This window comes from Martes martes (assembly GCF_963455335.1).
Source record: "Martes martes genome assembly, chromosome: X".
Classification (NCBI taxonomy): Eukaryota; Metazoa; Chordata; class Mammalia; order Carnivora; family Mustelidae; genus Martes; species Martes martes.
The window spans coordinates 106,705,894-106,725,455 of NC_137897.1; the positions used below are offsets into that span (position 1 = coordinate 106,705,894).

Below are 19,562 nucleotides of genomic sequence, written 5' to 3' on the forward strand. Positions count from 1 at the left end.
AGAGAGAGGAGGAAGCAGGCTCCCTGCTGAGCAGAGAGCCGGATGTGGGGCTCGATCCCAGGACCCTGGGATCATGACCTGAGCCAAAGGCAGAGGCTTTAACCCACTGAGCCACCCAGGCGCCCCTAAAGATTTTATTCATTTGACAGAGATCACAAGTAGGCAGAGAGGCAGGCAGAGAGGGGGGAAAGCAGGCTCCCCGCTGAGCAGAGAGCCCGACGCGGGGCTCGATCCCAGGACCCCGAGACCACGACCTGAGCTGAAGGCAGAGGCTCAACCCACTGAGCCACCCAGGCACCCCTCATCTGCTTTTTAACGTAGAGCAAAGACTATTTTCTTTCTCTTTGTGTTTTGTCTTTTGTTTTGATATCACTTAAAACTTGCAGAAAATTACAACAGGACAAGGAATTTATACAAGTTTTTTACCCAGATTCACTGATTGTTACTTTGTTTCCCCGGATTTTATTCTTCTTCTTCTCTCTCTCTTTCCTCCTCCCTATACACACACACACACACACACACACACACACACACACACACACAATCTGTTTCTTAATCCTTTAAGAATAAGTTGTGGACATAGTGCCTCATTACCCCTAAATAGCTCAGTGTGTATTTCCTTAGAATAAGGACATTCTCTTACTGCTGTACCTTGACATAATATCAGTATTTAATCCATCGTCAATATTCAAATTTAACCAATTGTCCTACTAATTTCTTTTATAGCTATTTTTCTAGATTTCTCCACTGTTACTATTTTTCCCTCTGTAATTAATAACCAATTTCTGGGAAAGGGCCCCTGGGTGGCTCAGTCGGTTAAGGGTCTGACTCTTAGTTTCCGCTCAGGTCAGGAGCTCATGGGTCGTGGGATCGGGCTCTGCACTCAATGGGGAGTCTGCTTGAGGACTCTCTCCCTCTGCCTTGTCCCCCCTCAAATAAATAAATCTTTAAAAAAAAAACTAATTTGGGGGGAGTTATTTGGAGGCTATGTAAATATCCTGTTCTTCTCAAACTTTCTTTAAAAAGGTTTTATTTATTTGTCAGAGAGAGCGAGCACAAGCATGGGGAACAGCAGGCAAAGGGAGAAGCAGGCTCCCCGCTGAGCAAGGAGCCCAATGTGGGACTCGATCCCAGGAATCTGGGATCATGATCAGAACGGAAGGCAGATGCACAAGCAGCTGAGCCACCCAGGCGCCCCTGTTAGCAAACTTTCACCCAGTAGTTTTACATCTATCGAAGATGCTTGCCTCAATGGCTTATACAATAGTCACAAAACATTGATTTTTAAAACTGTCATTTTTCAACATTTATTAGGTAGTATTCTATTGCAAGGAAGAGTGTTTTCTTCTTCCACATTTACTTTGATATTCCTTCAGTTGTTATGTATCTGTACCAGCATGAACTCATGGATTCTTACCTTATTCAATGGTTACAATCTGTTGCTATCCTTTACTTTGATGCTCAAATTGGCCCAGTTTGGGCCAGTGGGAGTCCTTCCATCTGGCTCTTGTGTCCTTTTGACACGTTCCCATCATTTTTTGAGTACTTCCTTACTTTTAGCACAAGATGTTATAGGCTCATCTTGTACTTTCTCTGCTCAGTTCAAGAATCAACCATTTTTACCAAAGAGTCCTGGTTCCTTTTAGCAAGGAATGGGATTTATAAACCAATTCATTTTTCTTTCATGAGCAATGAAAGTTAGGAACTTTTTGGGATGGAGTTCTTGGAACTCCGTTCTTGGAACGGCTGCTTGGAACGACACATATATTTTTCTCCTTCTTTCTGATTTCAACAAGAGAATATATGATTGGTTTTCTCTGTCCAACCCTGTTCTCCCCTCAAATCCAATCTTTTCCAACCTCGGCAGCAGTGGTCCTGAGCGTGGGTAAAGTCAGTGATAACAGAGGATGAGATTTTTTCCCCCTCATTTCCTCATTCTTAGGTTTTATTCACAATTCTTAGGGATTGGGGGTGATATGGAGGGAATGGGGGTTAGATCCACACCTAATAAGTTCTCACAGACTTCGGGGATGTATTTTCACCAGCAGTTTGAATTAATGGCAGAGGCACATTCCAGGGGGCTTCTGGGTTTCTTTGAGATGAGACTAAAGCAAAGAAGCAGGAAAGCTATTCCTTTGAGTGACTACCTGGAGACATTTGGTTTTTCTCTTTTCTGAAGCCTTGAAAATAAAAGAGAGCAGTGCTAGCTGGCTCTGATTACAAAATGGAGCTAGGAACTAGTAGGTTAAGCCTGAACAGCTCACCCAGAGCAGTTTAAAGTTACTTAATCTTTGATCTAAAGAACCGGAAGTATGGCTCTATTAAATCCTTATGCTTAGCAGCAGTCTTTGAAAACCTAATCAGGCCAGTGAATTGCCATGGCCTTTCCTACCACTTTGCTGGCAAATCACTAAATCTAGCTGATGTTGTTAAAGTGCGAGACAGCCCTCACTTACTTTGGTCTTTTGTGCCCTCTTTAACGAACATCCTATCCTCTGGTCTGATTGAGTTCCGGTAGGCATAATACACCAATACTCCAGCACAAACAAACAAAAGGAAAAGAAAGCACAACCTAAAATGACAACCCGGAAAAGGAGTAGAAAATATTATTTTTACTTTTCAGGTGTCTTCAGATGTTCTTTCTAAACCTTAGACCAGGGCTTTCTAACTTGAGGTCCGGAATGGCCTCGATAGTTGGGCAGAGCCCTTGAAAGGCTTGAAAGTGTACTAAAAAGGCAAAGTTCTTTCCGCGTGCCAGGCATTTTATAGATGAGGAAAGAGAGGCTCAAAGAGGTTAGGAAAAACTGCTTAATGTCACCTATTAAATAAACTGTGGGGCTGGGATTTGAGCAAAATAAGTTGTCCGGTTGCAAAGCTTGTGCTCTTTTCACTTCTGCCTGCTCACCACTGAAGGAGCTGTAACACCATAGAGTTTCTTCTACCTCTGCCCTGGCCGTGTGACATCTGGGGGAGAGGGGGCACTTACATGAATAAATATGAGTGATTACAACACAGCTAGCTCAGCTTTTGCCTAATAAATTGGTATTTATGGTCTATAGAAGGATTATGACCTTTAAGGAATAAATTTTAATGAGCACATTGCTAGGTTACAAATCTCAATAAATCTATTTACCCATAAATTATATATGTATATATTTATATATTCATGAGAATAAGGCTTTTGAGGAACATTTGCTGAAAACCATGAACCCTACCTGGATTTAATAAACAAGTATTCACAAGAGTTGGCGATGTCTCAGGAATATTTAAACAACACAGTAATAAATAATAACACAGCAAAGTTGCCAGTCATTAGCGATTTAGTTGTGGAGGTATTTTTAAGCATCTTTTCTTTATTTTTACATATTACAAATGCAGGGGGCAACCTGGCGTCTCAGTTGGTGGAGCATGGGACTCTTGAACTCAGGGTTGTAAGTTCAGTGTACACATTGGGTGTAGAGATGACTTAAAAACAAAACCTTTAGGGATGCCTGGCTAGCTCAGTCAGGGGGGCATGTCACTCTTGATCTCAGGCTCGTGAGTTCAATCCTCACTTTGGGCGTGGAGTCTACTTAAAAGAAAAAGATCTTTTTTTTAAAAGATTTTATTTATTTTTTTGACACAGAGATCACAAGCAGGCAGAGAGGCAGGCAGAGGGAGAGGGGGAAGTAGGCTCCCTGCTGATCAGAGAGCCCGATGCGGGGCTGGATCCCAGGACCCTGAGATCATGACCTGAGCCGAAGGCAGAGGATTAACCCACTGGCCACCCAGGTGCCCCGAAAAATATCTTTTTAAAAAATATTTTATTTATTTGTTTGAAAGAGAGAGAAAGAGCATGCACTCATGAGTGGGGGAAGGGGCAGAGGGAACAAGAGAAGGACAAGCAACCCCCCCTCCCCATGCTGTGTGGGGATCTTAATGAAGGGTCTCAATTCCAGGACCCTGAGATCATGACCTGAGCCAAAGTCAGACTCGTAGCCGACTGAGCCACCTGGGTGCCCGCCAAAAAAAAAAAATCTTTTTTTTTTAAGATTTTCTTTATTTATTTGACAGAGAGTGAGAGAGAGAGAGAGAGAGATCACAAGTAGGCAGAGACAGGCAGAGAAAGGGGGGAAAGCTGGCTCCCTGCTGAGCAGAGAGCCCGATATGGGGCTCGATCCCAGGACCCTGAGATCATGACCTCAGCCGAAGGCAGAGGCTTAACCCACTGAGCCACCCAGACGCCCCCAAAAAACAAAATCTTAAAAAAAAATCACGAGTGCAATACATTATGGTTGTTTATTATATGGAGTTTATTATAAACTCAAACAATACAAAGTGCATGAACTATGAAGTAAAACCTCTCCACAGAGGTGTCTGTTCTTTTAGATTTTTTTAAATGGCTTTATAACAAGTGTTCACCTGTGTGTATAGTCCTAAAAAAAAAAACAAAATAAGGGGCACCTGGGTGGCTCAGTGGGTTAAAACCTCTGCCTTCAGCTCAAGTCATGATCCCAGGGTCCCGGGATCGAGCCCCACATCGGGCTCTCTGCTCAGCAGGGAGCCTGCTTCCCCCTCTCTGTCTCTGCCTGTCTCTCTACCTACTTGTGATCTCTGTCTGTCAAATAAATAAATAAAATCTTAAAAAAAAGGCAATATACAAGATTAAAAAACAACACCAAAATAATATATGCATACATACAGAATGTTTTACAGTTGATGTATTTTATAACTTAATATTATCATGGACACATCAGTACATTTAGATCAACCTCATGCATGTTTAGTGCTGCATATATCCATTTTACAGATGTGCTATGATTTCTTTAACTCACCACTGATGGGCATTAAAGTTGTTGTTTTTTTTAATAGGTTTTTTTTTAAGATTTTATTTATTTATTTGACAGACAGAGATCACAAGTAGGCTGACAGGCAGGCAGAGAGAGAGAGAGAGGAAGGGAAGCAGGCTCCCTGCTGAACAGAGAGCCCAATGCGGGGCTCGATCTCAGGACCCTGGGATCATGACCTGAGCTGAAGGCAGAGGCTTTAACCCACTGAGCCACCCAGGCGCCCCATTTAATAGGTTTTTTTATAGGGTTTTTTTTTTAATAGTTTTAAATAATGCTGTGACAAATATCCTTGTACATACGTCTTGGTATATGTGTGTTTGCTCTTTCATAGGACATGTTTGTAAGAGTAGAATTTCAAGGCAAAAGATAGAAGTTTTACAATTTAAATTGTCACCATTTTTACTAGTTTATTACTTTATTCATTAAAATGGATTTATTTTTTAAAGTAAAAGTAATAGATAGGCTGGTAAAAAATTTGAGCAATGCCCAAAGATAGAAATTAAAAGCCTCCTTTCTCATCAGTATTGCTCTTACCCTAAGTCCTCTCCCTAAAAGTGACAATTTTCAACAATTTCTTACTTATCTTTGCAGGAACAACTGAAAACTTGGGTTTATGTGAATATAGTCTTTGTTTTTCTTTTTCAAAGTTAGGATCATCATTATGTGCTCATAGTCTTCATCTTTTTTATCCATTTAATTATATATTTTGGAGGCACTCCCATATCAGAAAATATAGAATATAGAGCTGCCGGCTTATTGGGGGGGTGCTGATTAGTACGACAGAGTAGGGATCTCCTATAATTTATTCATCGAGCTCCCTTTGAAGACTTTTAAGTTGTTTCCAGGTTTTAGCTGTGACAAAAGTCTGCCGTATTTTGAAAAGGAATGGATGGTGACAGGAAATTCTTGAAGTGACCATTAGGGACAGATCACAAGCTCAAATTCCTCTCCAAGTATGTTTAGCATAATTGCCTCATGTTAGCCCAGACACATGGCCCAACGAAGGATTCGTTCGGACTTGAGGATGTGTGAAGACGAAGAGTCTTCCTAAAGATATGCAGATGAAATGACTTCTAGATACGTATTGGAGAAATCACCTTTGGAAAGAATGAAATAACATGAGCCGAGTCCATCCTGGGAAATCCGCACTGTATCAAAACCCGGGGTCCCTGTATCTGTGGAGGTATTGATTTGCTAAGAGGTATTAATTGATCTCATGTTCCAGCGGCTTTGAATCACTTTATAAACTAACCATTCTTCAAGTATGCAGAAATCGATTATATAGTTTATGCACTTTCTAAGACCTTTGTTTGGCCCACTAGGAAGCCCTCTAAGCAATTGTCAGCTCTGAAAGGAAAGGTTCCATGGTCATGGGCTCTACTAGCTAAAAGGCGATTTGGTTTGGCCCTTGTGTATCAATTCTCTGCGCTATCCTTGTTTTTATCACAAAAGATAAGCAGGAGCTATTTGTAGTTTGCTCGAACCTTCTTATTTGTATTCCCATGCACAGAGTGACATTCTCCTATAGATTCAGAGATGGAAGCTCTAGCCTGTCTCTCTCCCTATCTCAGAATTCATTTTTCTGTCCTTGCCTGGAAACTGAATACAGACACCATTTTGAAATATATATATATATATTTTTTTTTTCTCACCATCTTAAAGATACTCATTTCATATTTTTTCTACCCCACAGGCAGATCTGTCTGTGGCAGTTCCTGGTCACTATTATCTCACAAATCTAATAAACACACCCGTGATTGAAAGAAAAAAACCAGATGTAATATGTAGGCTAGAAAAACACAAAGATTTAATATGAGGTGATATACCCAAATCACAGGCAGAATTTGGTACCTTAGCAAATGTTCTATTTAATATTCTCTTGGCAGGTACATCTGCAACAAAATGCCTCATAAATATTCAGCGACTCTATACCTCTGTTCTCCAGCTCCCAATGATTACAATAATACAATTTTGTCTAGAGTGAAGGAGCAAATGGCAATTAAGCCCACAGGCCGCTGTGAATTAGCATGGATTATCCCCACTTTAAACTACAGAGATAGCAAAGCTCATGCAAATCATTTGTGCAAATGATCACTTGTTCACAAACGGGAACAGAATGAATGTGGCAAAACACGTTTGCAAGCACTTCAAAGATGGAGGCCTGACTCCATGGTTTCTGTGGTCCCTCCAGTAGGGATGGACATTCGTTATCACTCAGGTACATGCATGATGTGGGTTTTTGCATTTGCCTTTTTTTAATTGTGAGAATTGTAGATTCACATGTGGCTGGGGATCCCTTGTACAATTTGCGCAGTTTCCCCCAAGACTAACATCTCACAAAGTTGTTGGTGTAATGACCAGAATATTGGTGTTGATAACAATTCACCAATCTTACTCAGATTTCCCTAGTTCTACTTGGACTCGTGTGTGTGTGTGTGTGTGTGTGTGTGTGTGTGTGTGTGTATTAAGTTCTGTATAATTCTATCACCTGTGTCGATTTGTGCATCTACCAACATAGCCAAGGTAGTGGACACTTTCAACATCTCAGGGATCCCCCTCATTGCCCTTCATGAACACACCAACCTCCCTCCTGTCCTTTCTCTCCACCTCCCTCGGCTCTCCACATTGCTAACCCTTGACAACCACTAATCTGTCTGCCATTTGTAGGAGTTTGTCATTTCAAAAATGTTAGTAAATGAAATCAGATGGTACGTAACCTTTTGGCATTGAATTTTTTTCACTCAGCATCATTCCCCCCTTGAGATCTGCCCAACTTATATGTATCCATAGGTCGTCCTTTTCCATTGTGGAGCAAGGTTCCATGGTATGGATGTACCACAGTGTGTTTAAACATTCACGTGCTGAAAGACATTTGGAATGATTCCAATTTTTGGCTGTAGCCACTCCCTCCCCCTAAAAACACCCACACCCTGTTATGAGTCTCCGTGTACAGGTTTTTGTGTAAACACAAATTTTCATTTCTCCAGGATAAATGCCCAGGAGTGCCATTGCTGAGCTGTATGGTAGTTGCCCATTTATTTTGATTTTTTAAACTTTATTTTTTTATATTTCTAAAGATTTTATTTATTTATTTGACAGAGAGAGACACACCGAGAGAGGGAACACAAGCAGGGAGAGTTGGAGAGGGAGAAGCAGGCTCCCTGCTGAGCAGGGAGCTCAATTCAGGGCTTGATCCCAGGACTCTGGGACCATGACCTGAGCAGAAGGCAGACGCTTAACCAACTGAGCCACCCAGGCACCCCACCCACTTAGTTTTGCACAAAATTTTCAGGCTGTTTTCCAAAGTGGCTGTACCTTCTTATATTTCCACCAGCGATGGATGAGTGATCCAGTTCCTCCCATCCTTGCCAGCATTTGGTGTTGCCACTACTTTTTGTTTTAGCCATTCTGGTAAGTGTGTAGTGTGGTTTCATTATGGTTTTCATTGGCATTTCCTTGGTGCCTAATGACATTGAACATCCTTTTCTATGATTATTTGCCATTTGTACATCCTCTTCAGTGAACTATTCGTGTCTTTTGCCCATTTTTAAAAAGATTTTATTTATTTATTAGAGAGAGAGAGAGAGAGCACAAGCGGGGGGAGTAGCAGAGGGAGAAGCAGACTCCCCACTGAGCAAGGAGCCTGTTGTGGGGCTTGATCCCAGGACTCAGGATCAGGACCTGAGCTGAAGGCAGGTGCTTAAACTACTAGCCACCCAGGTGCCCCACCTATGTTTTTTAAATTTACATTCATTTTACTGTTGAGTCTTGAGAGGTCTTTATATATTCTAGTCCTTAATTGGATATATGTTTTGCAAATATTTTCTCCTAGTTTACAGATTGCTCTTAAAAAGCCTTTTCACATGGGCTTTCATGGAGCAAAAGTTTTTAGTTTTGGTGAAGTCGAATTTATCAATTTTTCTTTTGTTGTCAAGTCGAAGAACACTTTGTTTAGTGCTAATTTTGTACCCTCTAACCTCGCTGAACTCACTTCTAAGTTTCAGGAGGTTTTTTTTCCTTTTTTTAATATTACTTGGGATTTTCTACATGGACAATCATGTAATCTGCAATGCTTAAAAAATTTTTTTAAATTTTTTATTAAATAAACTCTGCCCTCAATATGGGACTCAAACTCACAATCCCGAGGTCAAGAGTTGCATGCTCTACTGACTGAGCCAGCCCAGGGCCACTGCACCGTCTTTTATTTCTTTTTCTTTCCTTACTGGAATGCCTCCGACTTCTAGTACTATGTTGACTAAAAGTGGTTAGAGTGGACATTCTTGCTTTGCTTCCTGTCTTGGAGGGAAGACATTCAGTCTTTCACCATTATGGTTGATTTTATGGGGTTTTTTTTTAAAGATCTATTTATTTATTTATTTATTTGAGAGAGAGAGAGAGAGAGAGAGAGGGGAGAGACCATGTGCGCAAGTGAGGGGAGGGGCAGAGGGAGAGGAAGTGAGAGCATCTCAAGCAGATTCCCCACTGAGTTCAGAGCCTGACATAGGGCTCAATCCCCGGACCCTGAGATCATGATCTGAGCCAAAATCAAGAATCAGCCTAACTGATGGAGCCACCCAGGCTCCCCCAGTTGATGTTAAATGCAGGTTTCTTGGTGATGTTCTTTATCAAATTGACATAAGTACCCTCGGTTTCCGACTTGCCAAGGGATTTTTATCATGAAGGTACCTTGGATTTTGTCAAATGCTTTTTCCGTATCAATTGAATGTGTTTCCTAAACCATCGTAATTCATTGCCAGACTTGGGGTTTGAAAGAATCTTTAATTCCTATAAGTCTTGGTTAAAAAGTATAGACATTTGATTGGATTGACTTTATCTGGGATATGGATGACTCTTCAAGGCAGATGTTGTCTCAGGGCATGGCTGTAATTTGGGATCCCCATTGCGTTTCGATGCCCAGGCTTGCAAGGGAATCTTCACGTTTTAGTTTAGCACAGTGATACTCTCCTCTATGGTTTATGTCACGTAGTTTTGGGTGATTGCTTATTCTTGAGCTGTTCAGCACTTGCAGAACTTGGCTTTTATTATCTAAGTTTGTCTTTCTTTTTTTTTTAGGTAGAGTCTCTTCTTTCTCCTAGGTTTGTGGTGGTTCTGTATAAATTGAGGGCATGCACTTATGGGTGCTAGATAATTAAAACTCTGGCACACAATGTCTTACTTCTCTACATGTTTCATCTGTGGAAATCTCATCCTGTCAGCACTGTACCTCTCTGGGCCTAGCCTCTAAATGAAGGGATTGAACACAATCGCCAAGAGTTAGTTCTATGATTCTGCGATTTTAATTAAGGAAGACTGGAGTCTTTGTGAATAAAGACATTAGAGGAGGGGTGCCTGGGTGGCTCAGTGGGTTAAGCCTCTGCCTTCAGCTCAGGTCATGATTCCAGGGTCCTGGGATCGAGCCCCGTGTTTGGCTTCTTGCTCAGCGGGGACCCTGCTCCTCCCTCTCCCTCTGCCTGCTGCTCTGCTTACTTGTGCTCTCTATCTCTCTGTCAAATAAACAAAATCTTAAAAATAAAAGACATTAGAGGAGAAATTTGGTACACTAATCCTTCTGGAGAAAACCTCTCACCTGAAAGATTCAATGGGAGGGTTGCTGAAATAGAGAAATCCAGGCTTTGGGTTCAAGTGAGGCAATGTAAATTGCACTATTTTCTGAGAGATACTTGGTACTTAAAATGTTACCTGCTTGGCAGTTTTGTTCAACTCATTTGTATTTTCTTTCCTAAGTATTTTTTAAGATTTTATTTTTGGGGGCACCAGGATGGCTCAGTGGGTTAAGCCTCTGCCTTCGGCTCAGTCATGATCTCAGGGTCCTGGGATCAAGCCCCACATCAAGCTCCCTGCTCAGCGGGGGGCCTGCTTCCTCCTCCCTTTCTGCCTGCCTCTCTGCCTACTTGTGATCTCTCTCTCTTTCTCTGTCAAATAAATTTAAAAAAATATTTTATTTTTTAAAAGATTTTATTTATTTATTTATTTATTTATTTTACAGAGAGCGAGAGCGAGAGCGAGAGAGAGAGAGAGAGAGAGTGGGAGGAGGGGACCAGGGAGAGGGAGAGGGAGAAGGAGAGAATCTCAAGCAGACTCCTTGCCGAGTGCAGAACCTTATGAGAGGCTGACTCTCATGACCCTGAGATCATGACCTGAGCTGAAACCAAGGGTTGGATGCTTAATGAACTGAGCCACCCAGGGATCCCTTAAGATTTTTTAAAAATAATCTCTACACCCAATGTAGGGCTCAGACTCACATCCCCGAGATGAGGAATCCCACACTCCACTGACTGAGCCAGCCAGGCAGCCCCCTCCTTTCCTAAGTTTTATGCGTCTTTTTCAAATGCTTACTGCATTTATAATTACTTACAATTAATATCTACAGCGCAGCCATCTTTAGGTACAAATACCATACCTAACTCCCAACCTCTGTGTTCTGAGTTTCTCATTACTCATTAAGACTCCTGGAACAGTGCTCTTTGAATATTGTATCAAAGAAGATGGACTTCAGCAGTATTCGGTATTTTATTGTTTTCCTAAAAAGTGAGTGCAGCTCCATCATGACTCACTTGTCAAAGAGCGAGAATTCGTGTATTCTTAGAGAGTGATTCAGGAGTTGGGACGCCACATTCCTCAAGTGTGGTATAAGTGACCCTTTAAAAAGTTTGCAAAGCCAGTTGGCTGTGGTAAAGCCTTCTGCAAAAACGGAAACCAAAATCCTGACTATTCTCCCTCTACTTGTAGTTATGGACACATTTGAAGGCAGAGGTCTTGACATAAATGTTGTGCTGCGGAAGGATAGCAGTTTCTTGATAAAGCCTAACAGGATGTGGATCTCTGATCATTGAGATGATGTTGTAAAATCAAGTGGGAGAGCACTTCTACTAACTCTGACTTTTCCCTTTGCATGCGTGTGTTGCGACTTTATACGTGTGTGACTTTTGTCAACTCTGTCTGTACAGTCCGTTGCAGGCTTCTGAGTGTCATTCATCCCACTTCCTAATGACCACAGAATCCTAAAGAACATCCTACACACATCTCAGAATTTCTATCTGTGCAAATTAAAAGTAATTTGAATGCTCAAGACAGTGAAACAAGTTAGTAGATTGTCTACCACCATAATTATTTCTACATCATAAGTAATACGCTTCCCAGGTGGATAAATTCAAAATGCTAATTTCCCAATGGTAAATATGCATGATTTCATTCTGGGTGATCTGAACCGGAGAAAAATTATGACTCAGTCTTGAATTTTACTATGTGCCATTTTCGCTTGGATGTTCCATCACCCTAAGTTCCACTTATCCAAGTCAGAAGTGCATATTTTTCTTTGGAGAGAGGCCACCTCCCCAATTTCCCTATTTCCTATGATTATCAACATTCTCCAAGTTGCCCAAAAGCAAAATTTGCATCCTCTGAGATTTCTTTGTCTTCTTCATCTTGTAAGCTTCTTTGTTACCATAACCTGTTGCTTCTTCCTTTAGGAATCCCCCACACTACTCTTATTTCATTCTAAGTCCTCATCATCCCCTTATTCTGTCAGCCTGCAAATTTTACGGGACATCTCCCATGTGCCAGGCGCTGTGCATACGGTGTAGTGAAGAGGACAGACAGTAATAGGCACGCACTGATATAAACCTGCAGCAGTGACAACTACTCTGAAGAAGAGGTGTGGGGTGTCCCGAGAGCCTAGAATAGATTGGTTTGACCTAGTCATGGAAGCTATGGAAGGTAGCAGCCTCCTTGAGGAAGCAATGCATGAGCTGAGCTCTGAAGGATGAGAAGTTAATCAGATCAAGAGGGATGGGAAGCACACTCCCAGTACAGGTAACAGGGTAGATAGCGGTCTTGTGGTGGGAAAGAGAACGCCAAGTATTGGAGGATTAAAACGAGACTGGTAGGCTGGAGTCTGAGAAACAAGGGAGAAAGCTTCTCACACAGAGTGAGGCCAGACAGGTGCGTAGGGACCAAACTGTGCATAGCTTTATAAGCTCTATTAAGAAACACGCTTTTTTTTTTTTGAATCCTAGGAGTAATGGAAGGCCACTAAAGGGAGCTAAGTTTGTGTGTGTGTGTGTGTGTGTGTGAGAGAGAGAGAGAGAGAGAGAGAGAGAGATATGATCAAATTAGTATTTCAAAAAGATCATCCCGATGGAACTATGGAACAGATTGGACGGGGGCCAAGAGTAAAGGCAGAGGGTTCAGCTGGGAGGCTATTGCAGAGTTTAGGTGAAGAGACTGATGGTGGTTTGGTGAGGGTGGTAAGTGATCATAGGGCAAAATTATGGGTTGGCTATGGCAGGTGAGAGAGAAATGGAAGGAGACCGAGGGAGAGGGTTTTGGCTTGCATAATTGAATGTATGATGATGCCATTCACTGAGAGAGTACTGAGAGGACCCAGTTTGGAGAGAAGACAATGAGTTCAAATTGGGGCATATGATAGAGTTTGAGGGGTTAATGAGATACCCAAGAGATGTCAAGTAAGCAGTTGTGGAGCTCAGAATAGAGATCTGGTCTAGAGATATAACTTTGACTTTCATTTGTGTACAGGTGTAAACTCGAATATGGAGGTGTGTGGAGGAACCACAGGGTAAGGAGAGAAGAGATACTGGGACCAAGGCTTGAAGAACTCTAATATTTAATGACTGGGTTAAGCAGGATGGATCTGCAAAGGACATAGAATAGGAGTGCCTGGAGGGTTAGGAGAAAGCCCAAGAGCATGTTATGTCATGGAAATCAATGAAAAGAGCATTTTAAGAAGGACAGAGCGGTCAACATTGTCAAAAGCTGTTGACAGTTCAAGTAAGATGAAGACTTGAGAAGTATGTGTTCTCAGGGAGGCCATTGGTGGCCTTGGTGGGTGCCGTGCCGCGGAATGATAACAAAACCCAGACTAGTGTGGGCTAAAGAATGGGGCTGAGGAGGGTGGAGAGAGTCAGGATAGATACCCTTTCTTAAAGTGATATGATGGGGAGGAGGGAGATAGGGCAGTACCTGCAGAGAGATGTGGGTCTTTTATTTTTATGTTGTAAGAGACTAGAAGACATTTTCAATCAGGAAGGAAAGGCTCCTTAGGGAAAGGAGAGATAACTGCTGATGAGGGCTAACTGAGGTGGTGCTGAGTTTCTGATCACTTCAGTTGTGTTTTTCTATGAAGTAAGGGGCACAGGTACTTAATAAACATGTGGGGACAGAGTTTGATAATGAGGAAGGTTTTATTTTACGTATTTATTTTTTTAAGATTTTATTTATTTATTTGATGAAAGAGAGAGAGCGAGCGAGCACAAGCAGGGGGAGGGGCAGAGGGAGAGGGAGAAGCAGGCTCTCCACTGAGCAGGGAGCCCAATGCAGGACTCGATCCCGAGACCCTGGGATCTTGACCTGAGCTGAAGGCAGATGCTTAACTGACTGAGCCACCCAGGCACCCCAGTGAGGAAGGTTTTAAATAGTTACTGCACAGAATAGTAGCAAAATTGGCCAGAGAAAAGTAGACTGGGCAGTGTGAAAGGCTTATTTGGGTTTGGTGATGATGAATTGATAGAAATACTAGTTCATCCCCTTGTGTGACCATGTCCAGCAGTACTTGACTGCTCAAATGCAGGTATGGAGGTGATGGAGAGTTGTGCTGGCCCAGAGTTGGTGGGAATGAAGTGAGGAGGATGACTCTACCAGCCTCCTAAAAAGTTTCCTAGCTTTCACTGTCTTTCTGTTCCCACCCATCCTGTATATGAAATTTTTTTTTTTGAGAAAGAGAGAGAGAAAGCAAGTATACGAGCGGGGTTGGGAAGGGGCAGAGGAGAGAGAGAGAGAGAAAGAGAGAGAGAATCTAAGCAGGCTCTATGCCCAGCACCGAGCCCAATGTGGGGCTCGATCTCAAGACCACAAGATCATGAACTGAGCCGAAATCAAGAGTTGGGCACAACCAACTGAACCACCCAGGCACCCCTGAAATGGATGTCCTTCTACTTGTTACATAATGAAGGCGTTTTGAGAACCATATAGAGATTTTAGAAAGTAGAAAATCATCTTAAGAAAAACAAAGTCATCAAGTGGCTTGATTATATCTGATACTTATCTCCTCTTAAAAACACGAGAAAAAATTATAGAGCTCTTTCTAACAAAATTGTCTCTGATTTCTAAAGCCAAATCCAAAGTAACACATGCTTTCTGATTTTCAGTTGTTTCTGAAAATATAACAATTCAAGAAATGAGCACAACTCTTCCACAACAAATAGATTTGACAACTCCATCCCAAGTTACTGGACTAAAACCACAAGAGACAATATATTCTTCTACAGTGACATTTAAAAGCATGCCTGTGTTTGCAACTGATTATACAACCATATCATATTCCAATACAACATCTCCACCTCTGGAAACAATGACTGCACCAAAATTTTTAAAGACACCCATAGCTGAGACAACCAGATTCACGGCACACATTTTGTCTCCTTCAGCAGCCGTCCCTCTGCCTACCAAGAGCACCTCCATAGGCACTACTAACAATTCCATGAAAATAACTAAGTCTCCATCTTCAGAGAGCATAAGGACAACAAAAGTGGCTGAAGCCATTGCTACTGAGACTTTTCATCCAACTACAGCTACGAATTTTTCATACACTTCTGGACTGACCAAGAATTCAATTGTATCCAAAACTTCAGTGACTGGATCTCAGTCAATCATTATGAAGACAACACCTTCATTCTCCTCTGCTGAGTCAAAACCCGTATCTACAATATCTTGGCCCAAACATGAATCTCCAGGTATTGATGTACTTTCAATTTCCACAGCTAGCCAGGAACTTCTTGCCTCTACAGCTGGTGGAACAGTACCTTGGTGTTCGGTGGAAGAGACTTCAGCTACAACTACTCACGTTGGGACTGCATCGACATTCCCACCCGAGTCTGTGCTCAACTCCACGGTTCCTCCAGTAGATTCCGTATTTCCTAGAAATCAGACAGCACCCACGTTGGCAACAACTGACATAGAAATAGCATCTCCAGCATCAAAAATGCTCCCAACTAGGCCTATTGAGGTGATGCCTATGCCCACGACTGAAACAGAATTGACATCTACAAATTTCCAGGACGTCTCTTCATCCAGAATGGAGGATCCGGTCTCTACCTCCATGCCAAAAAGGGCCTCTTCTGTGGCCCTTTCTTTCAGGACATCCTCCCCATTCACCGGAGCTCAGAGTGCACAGCCAGTTATTGACACTGAGACTACACATACAGCCTTGACTCTTGGGGTCACACTTGCACCAGTGGTGGCTGACACTCTGCTTCCCCCCATAACACCTGGGCCAGTATATACCCAGAACACACCCACAGGTGGAGGAAACATGCTTCTTTTGAATTCCACTAGGTCAGCTTCCACGTTCAAGGCATCTGAGTCTGGTCCCACATGGATAACCCATGATGGTGCCCATCTGTTCTCTACCAATGAAACCACATGGACTCCCGGGCCAGACCAGACCCTGTGGACATCACCATTCCATGGGAGCGATTCTAATGCAGGACATTCATCCCCTACTAGTACTACTATTATCCCACTGGAAGGCCCCTCAGGAAGCGAGGCTGCCACAATCACCGATGCTAGTATTGCTGCTGGTGCTAGTACAGACAGATATGCGACAGCTCTACCCACGTCGATGACTTCACGGTTTGCTAATTTTTCCACAGTTTCGGGAACCATATCAATAACCAAATTGCCTGAGTTTAAACTTACCACCTTACGACTAAAAACTACGTCTCTGCCCACAGCAGGTGGAAGCGAGCCTCTTTCAACACCGAGGGAGACATTTGTTCCACCAGTAGATATAATATCTACCCTTGCCAACGTTGAACCAAATGTCTCTACTGAGGAGAGCACGTCTGAGACCACACTAATAGAGACAAATGCCACAGTTGCATTTGGAGAGACAACAACTCTTGTACCAGAGTCTGCAACAACACAAGGATGCAATGGTCCTGCGACAAGGACAGAAACAACTTCCCGTTATCTTGAGGGAAAATCAACTGTAGCAGTGACAATGGAGCTTTCCCCATTTGCAACAACGCTGGAAGCAGCTGATGAATCTGTACAAATGGTAACAGCTTCTGTCACCGTTTCCCCTTTTCCTGACATAGAAAAGTTGACCACCCCGTTGGATACTAGAACTGCAACCACTGAGGTGAGAGGAAGTTGGCGTTCTACAAAATCGATGAAAACCACACGTAAGAGCTCATATGATGGAAACACAGAAATCTTTAATTCCACCCACACCCACACAGCACATTGGACTTCAGAAGCACCACCTGAGGAGAATCCAACTCCATCTCCCATTTCTGGAAGCACACAGACATCCTCTGAGCCCCTGGGCGCTTCTACCACAAGGATATCGGGGACCAGTTTTGCCACTGTCCCTACAGCTATGTCCTTGTCTGCTGGTATCTTGCCTCCACAGCCTACTGCTACCCATTCCTCAGCAGCCCCTGTGCCATCAGTTACGGTGACCACAACCTCAGCGTCACCATTGGATCAGACTGCTTCAACAACCAGCGATCCTGTGCCTACCTACAGACACTCAATTCCCACCACTTCAGGAGCCACAGTGTTCTCTGTCAGGATGACACCCATGACAGTTCCCTCTCTGACAGAGACTCCAGTACCCTCATGGAGACCTCCCACTCCTGTGGCAACTAAGGCTGAGACCACATTTCTCTTCACCTCAGCTGACACAGTAACCCCATTTACACCCACTCTTGTCTGCTCTAAATCTCTCCCCAACAACATTCCTGTTGTGTCCCCTACCCATGTGACCTCAACTATGTTTACACCAGTAGCAACCCAGCCCATATCACAAGGAAAGGAGACTTCTACCCACGCTCTCAGCCTTCCGTACACTTTCAGCAACAGTGGGGCTGTTGTTAGCTTGGCTCCTGGCTCCACAGAAACTTCTGTTGTTGATGAGACCATATCTTCACACACCTCTGCCAATAAGCTTACAGTAGGTGGTCCCATTTCTCAATCTTCAACAGGTCTTGGAAACACACTGGTCCCCACCCTATTAGTGACTGACGTTTCTGCCTTATCTTCTGACAAAGAGCAGATGACCACATTCCTGGGAAACACCTCGAGAACTATGAAGGTGACAGAAATGTCCCCATCAGAGAATCCTTTGTTTCAGACTCCCAGAGTACTTCATCCTTGGAAACAACAGATACGGGACTTGCTGAGAGGCCCAACAATTTCCAGTCACCAAACACATTCACCTTCAGAGTTTCCACTTGCAACTCCACCTTGACAGGATTTCAGCTTCTTCTCCCAATTCTGGGACTATTAGAGACTACACCTACCTCTATCTCAAGTCACACAGTAGATGCTCACATTCAGAAATGTCTACCAGTCTTGGGAAAACAGCCCTCCCTTCACAAGCTCTGACAATTACCAGATTTCTGTCTCCTGAAAAAGAAGACATCAGTGCCCTTTCAGTGTATACTCCCAGGACTGAGAAAATGATAGCAAGTGCCACCTCTGTGACTCACCCTTTCTCAACCCACCAGGATACTTCATTTGTAGACACCGTAACTTCCAGGACAACTAGAATGTCCAATCCTGTAAATGTCAACACAACTCTTTCATACTTGCTTTCCCCTAAGACTCAAACTAAGGTGACTTCACGTGCCTCTCCCGTTTCTGAAAGCACACAGACCTCCCCTGAGTTCCTGTCTCTTTCCACAACTGGACCATCTAGTGCCGATTTTACAGTTATCTCTGCCGATGGGATCACTACAGCCCTGTCTGCTCCAAATGCACCTACGACACTTCGTGGAAAACCTCTGTGGCGACGTCCACTCCTATCTATCAGATGTCCTCACTGCCGGTTAGTATTGCTGCCTTCAGCTCCAAAAGAGTTTCTGACACTCCCACGATACCAATAATGAAATCTTCTAAAACAACACATCCAGATTCTTTGAACAGTCCCTCTACAGCCACTTTTGGGCCTATGTCTGAGATGCCCTCAATGCCAGTTATAGCTCTGTTTTCTTACCTCCAGCTGTTTCTTTTGACACTTCCACAAGAGTTGGACCATTGTCTTCATTATTGTCCTCAACTGCCCCTAGGACTATGATGACCCTACAAATATCGACATTGGATGTTGCACCTGGGCCTACTTCAAAAAGTGCACCGTCTTCTTCTGCTTCCATTACTTCAGGAATGACAGAGGTATCCTCCAGGATCACACCTACATCCTTTTCCTCTCCGACACAGCCAAATTTTCCCTCTGTGAAAACCAATTCCAACCACTGTTATGGCGGGGATAGCGACTCCATCCATAGGCACCACTGCTCTACGAGCAGAGATCGGTTCCAGGAACACTGAAGCTATTTCTTCCATTCCAACGACCACATTTTCACCATTTCAATCAACAACTCGACAGTCATCACAAAGAAATGAGACCACAGCTCTGGGGCATATTATCTGGGACTACGAATGGATCCTTTTCTCCCGGAGGCAGTAGTACAGTAACCGCTCTCACAAATACTTATTCCAGAACTGCTGCCTTGAGAGTGTGCTTTCATCTACTCCCATCAGATAATCTCCATACTTCATTGAATATTCAGGTTTCCCCATCTCTGGCGAGTCTTAAGAGCACTTCTGGCCCCACAGAAAGGGTAAAAGTGACCACCTACCTTTCTTCAAGTACAGAAAAGATGACATCCTTGTCAGAAAATACTTCAGCAG

At 43.1% G+C, this 19,562-nt stretch overlaps 1 protein-coding gene and 1 pseudogene across 2 annotated transcripts in view; both read left to right on the forward strand.

Annotated features, from left to right (window-relative positions):
• Positions 1-16,226, forward strand: part of LOC308337486 (adhesion G-protein coupled receptor G4-like) — a gene marked incomplete at both ends in the record, with an annotated part of 33,610 nt that extends 17,384 nt beyond the window's left edge. The window contains 2 exons of the mRNA XM_080795579.1: positions 15,014-15,984; positions 16,200-16,226. Of these exons, the coding sequence (XP_080651705.1) occupies positions 15,014-15,984; positions 16,200-16,226 (998 nt within the window). The remainder of the gene's footprint in view (positions 1-15,013; positions 15,985-16,199) is intronic.
• A 259-nt stretch (positions 16,227-16,485) lies between these two features.
• Positions 16,486-19,562, forward strand: part of LOC308337487 (adhesion G-protein coupled receptor G4-like) — a 4,895-nt pseudogene continuing 1,818 nt past the window's right edge. Inside the window, exon 1 of the transcript in view lies at positions 16,486-19,558. The product of the transcript in view is annotated as an adhesion G-protein coupled receptor G4-like (transcript). The remainder of the gene's footprint in view (positions 19,559-19,562) is intronic.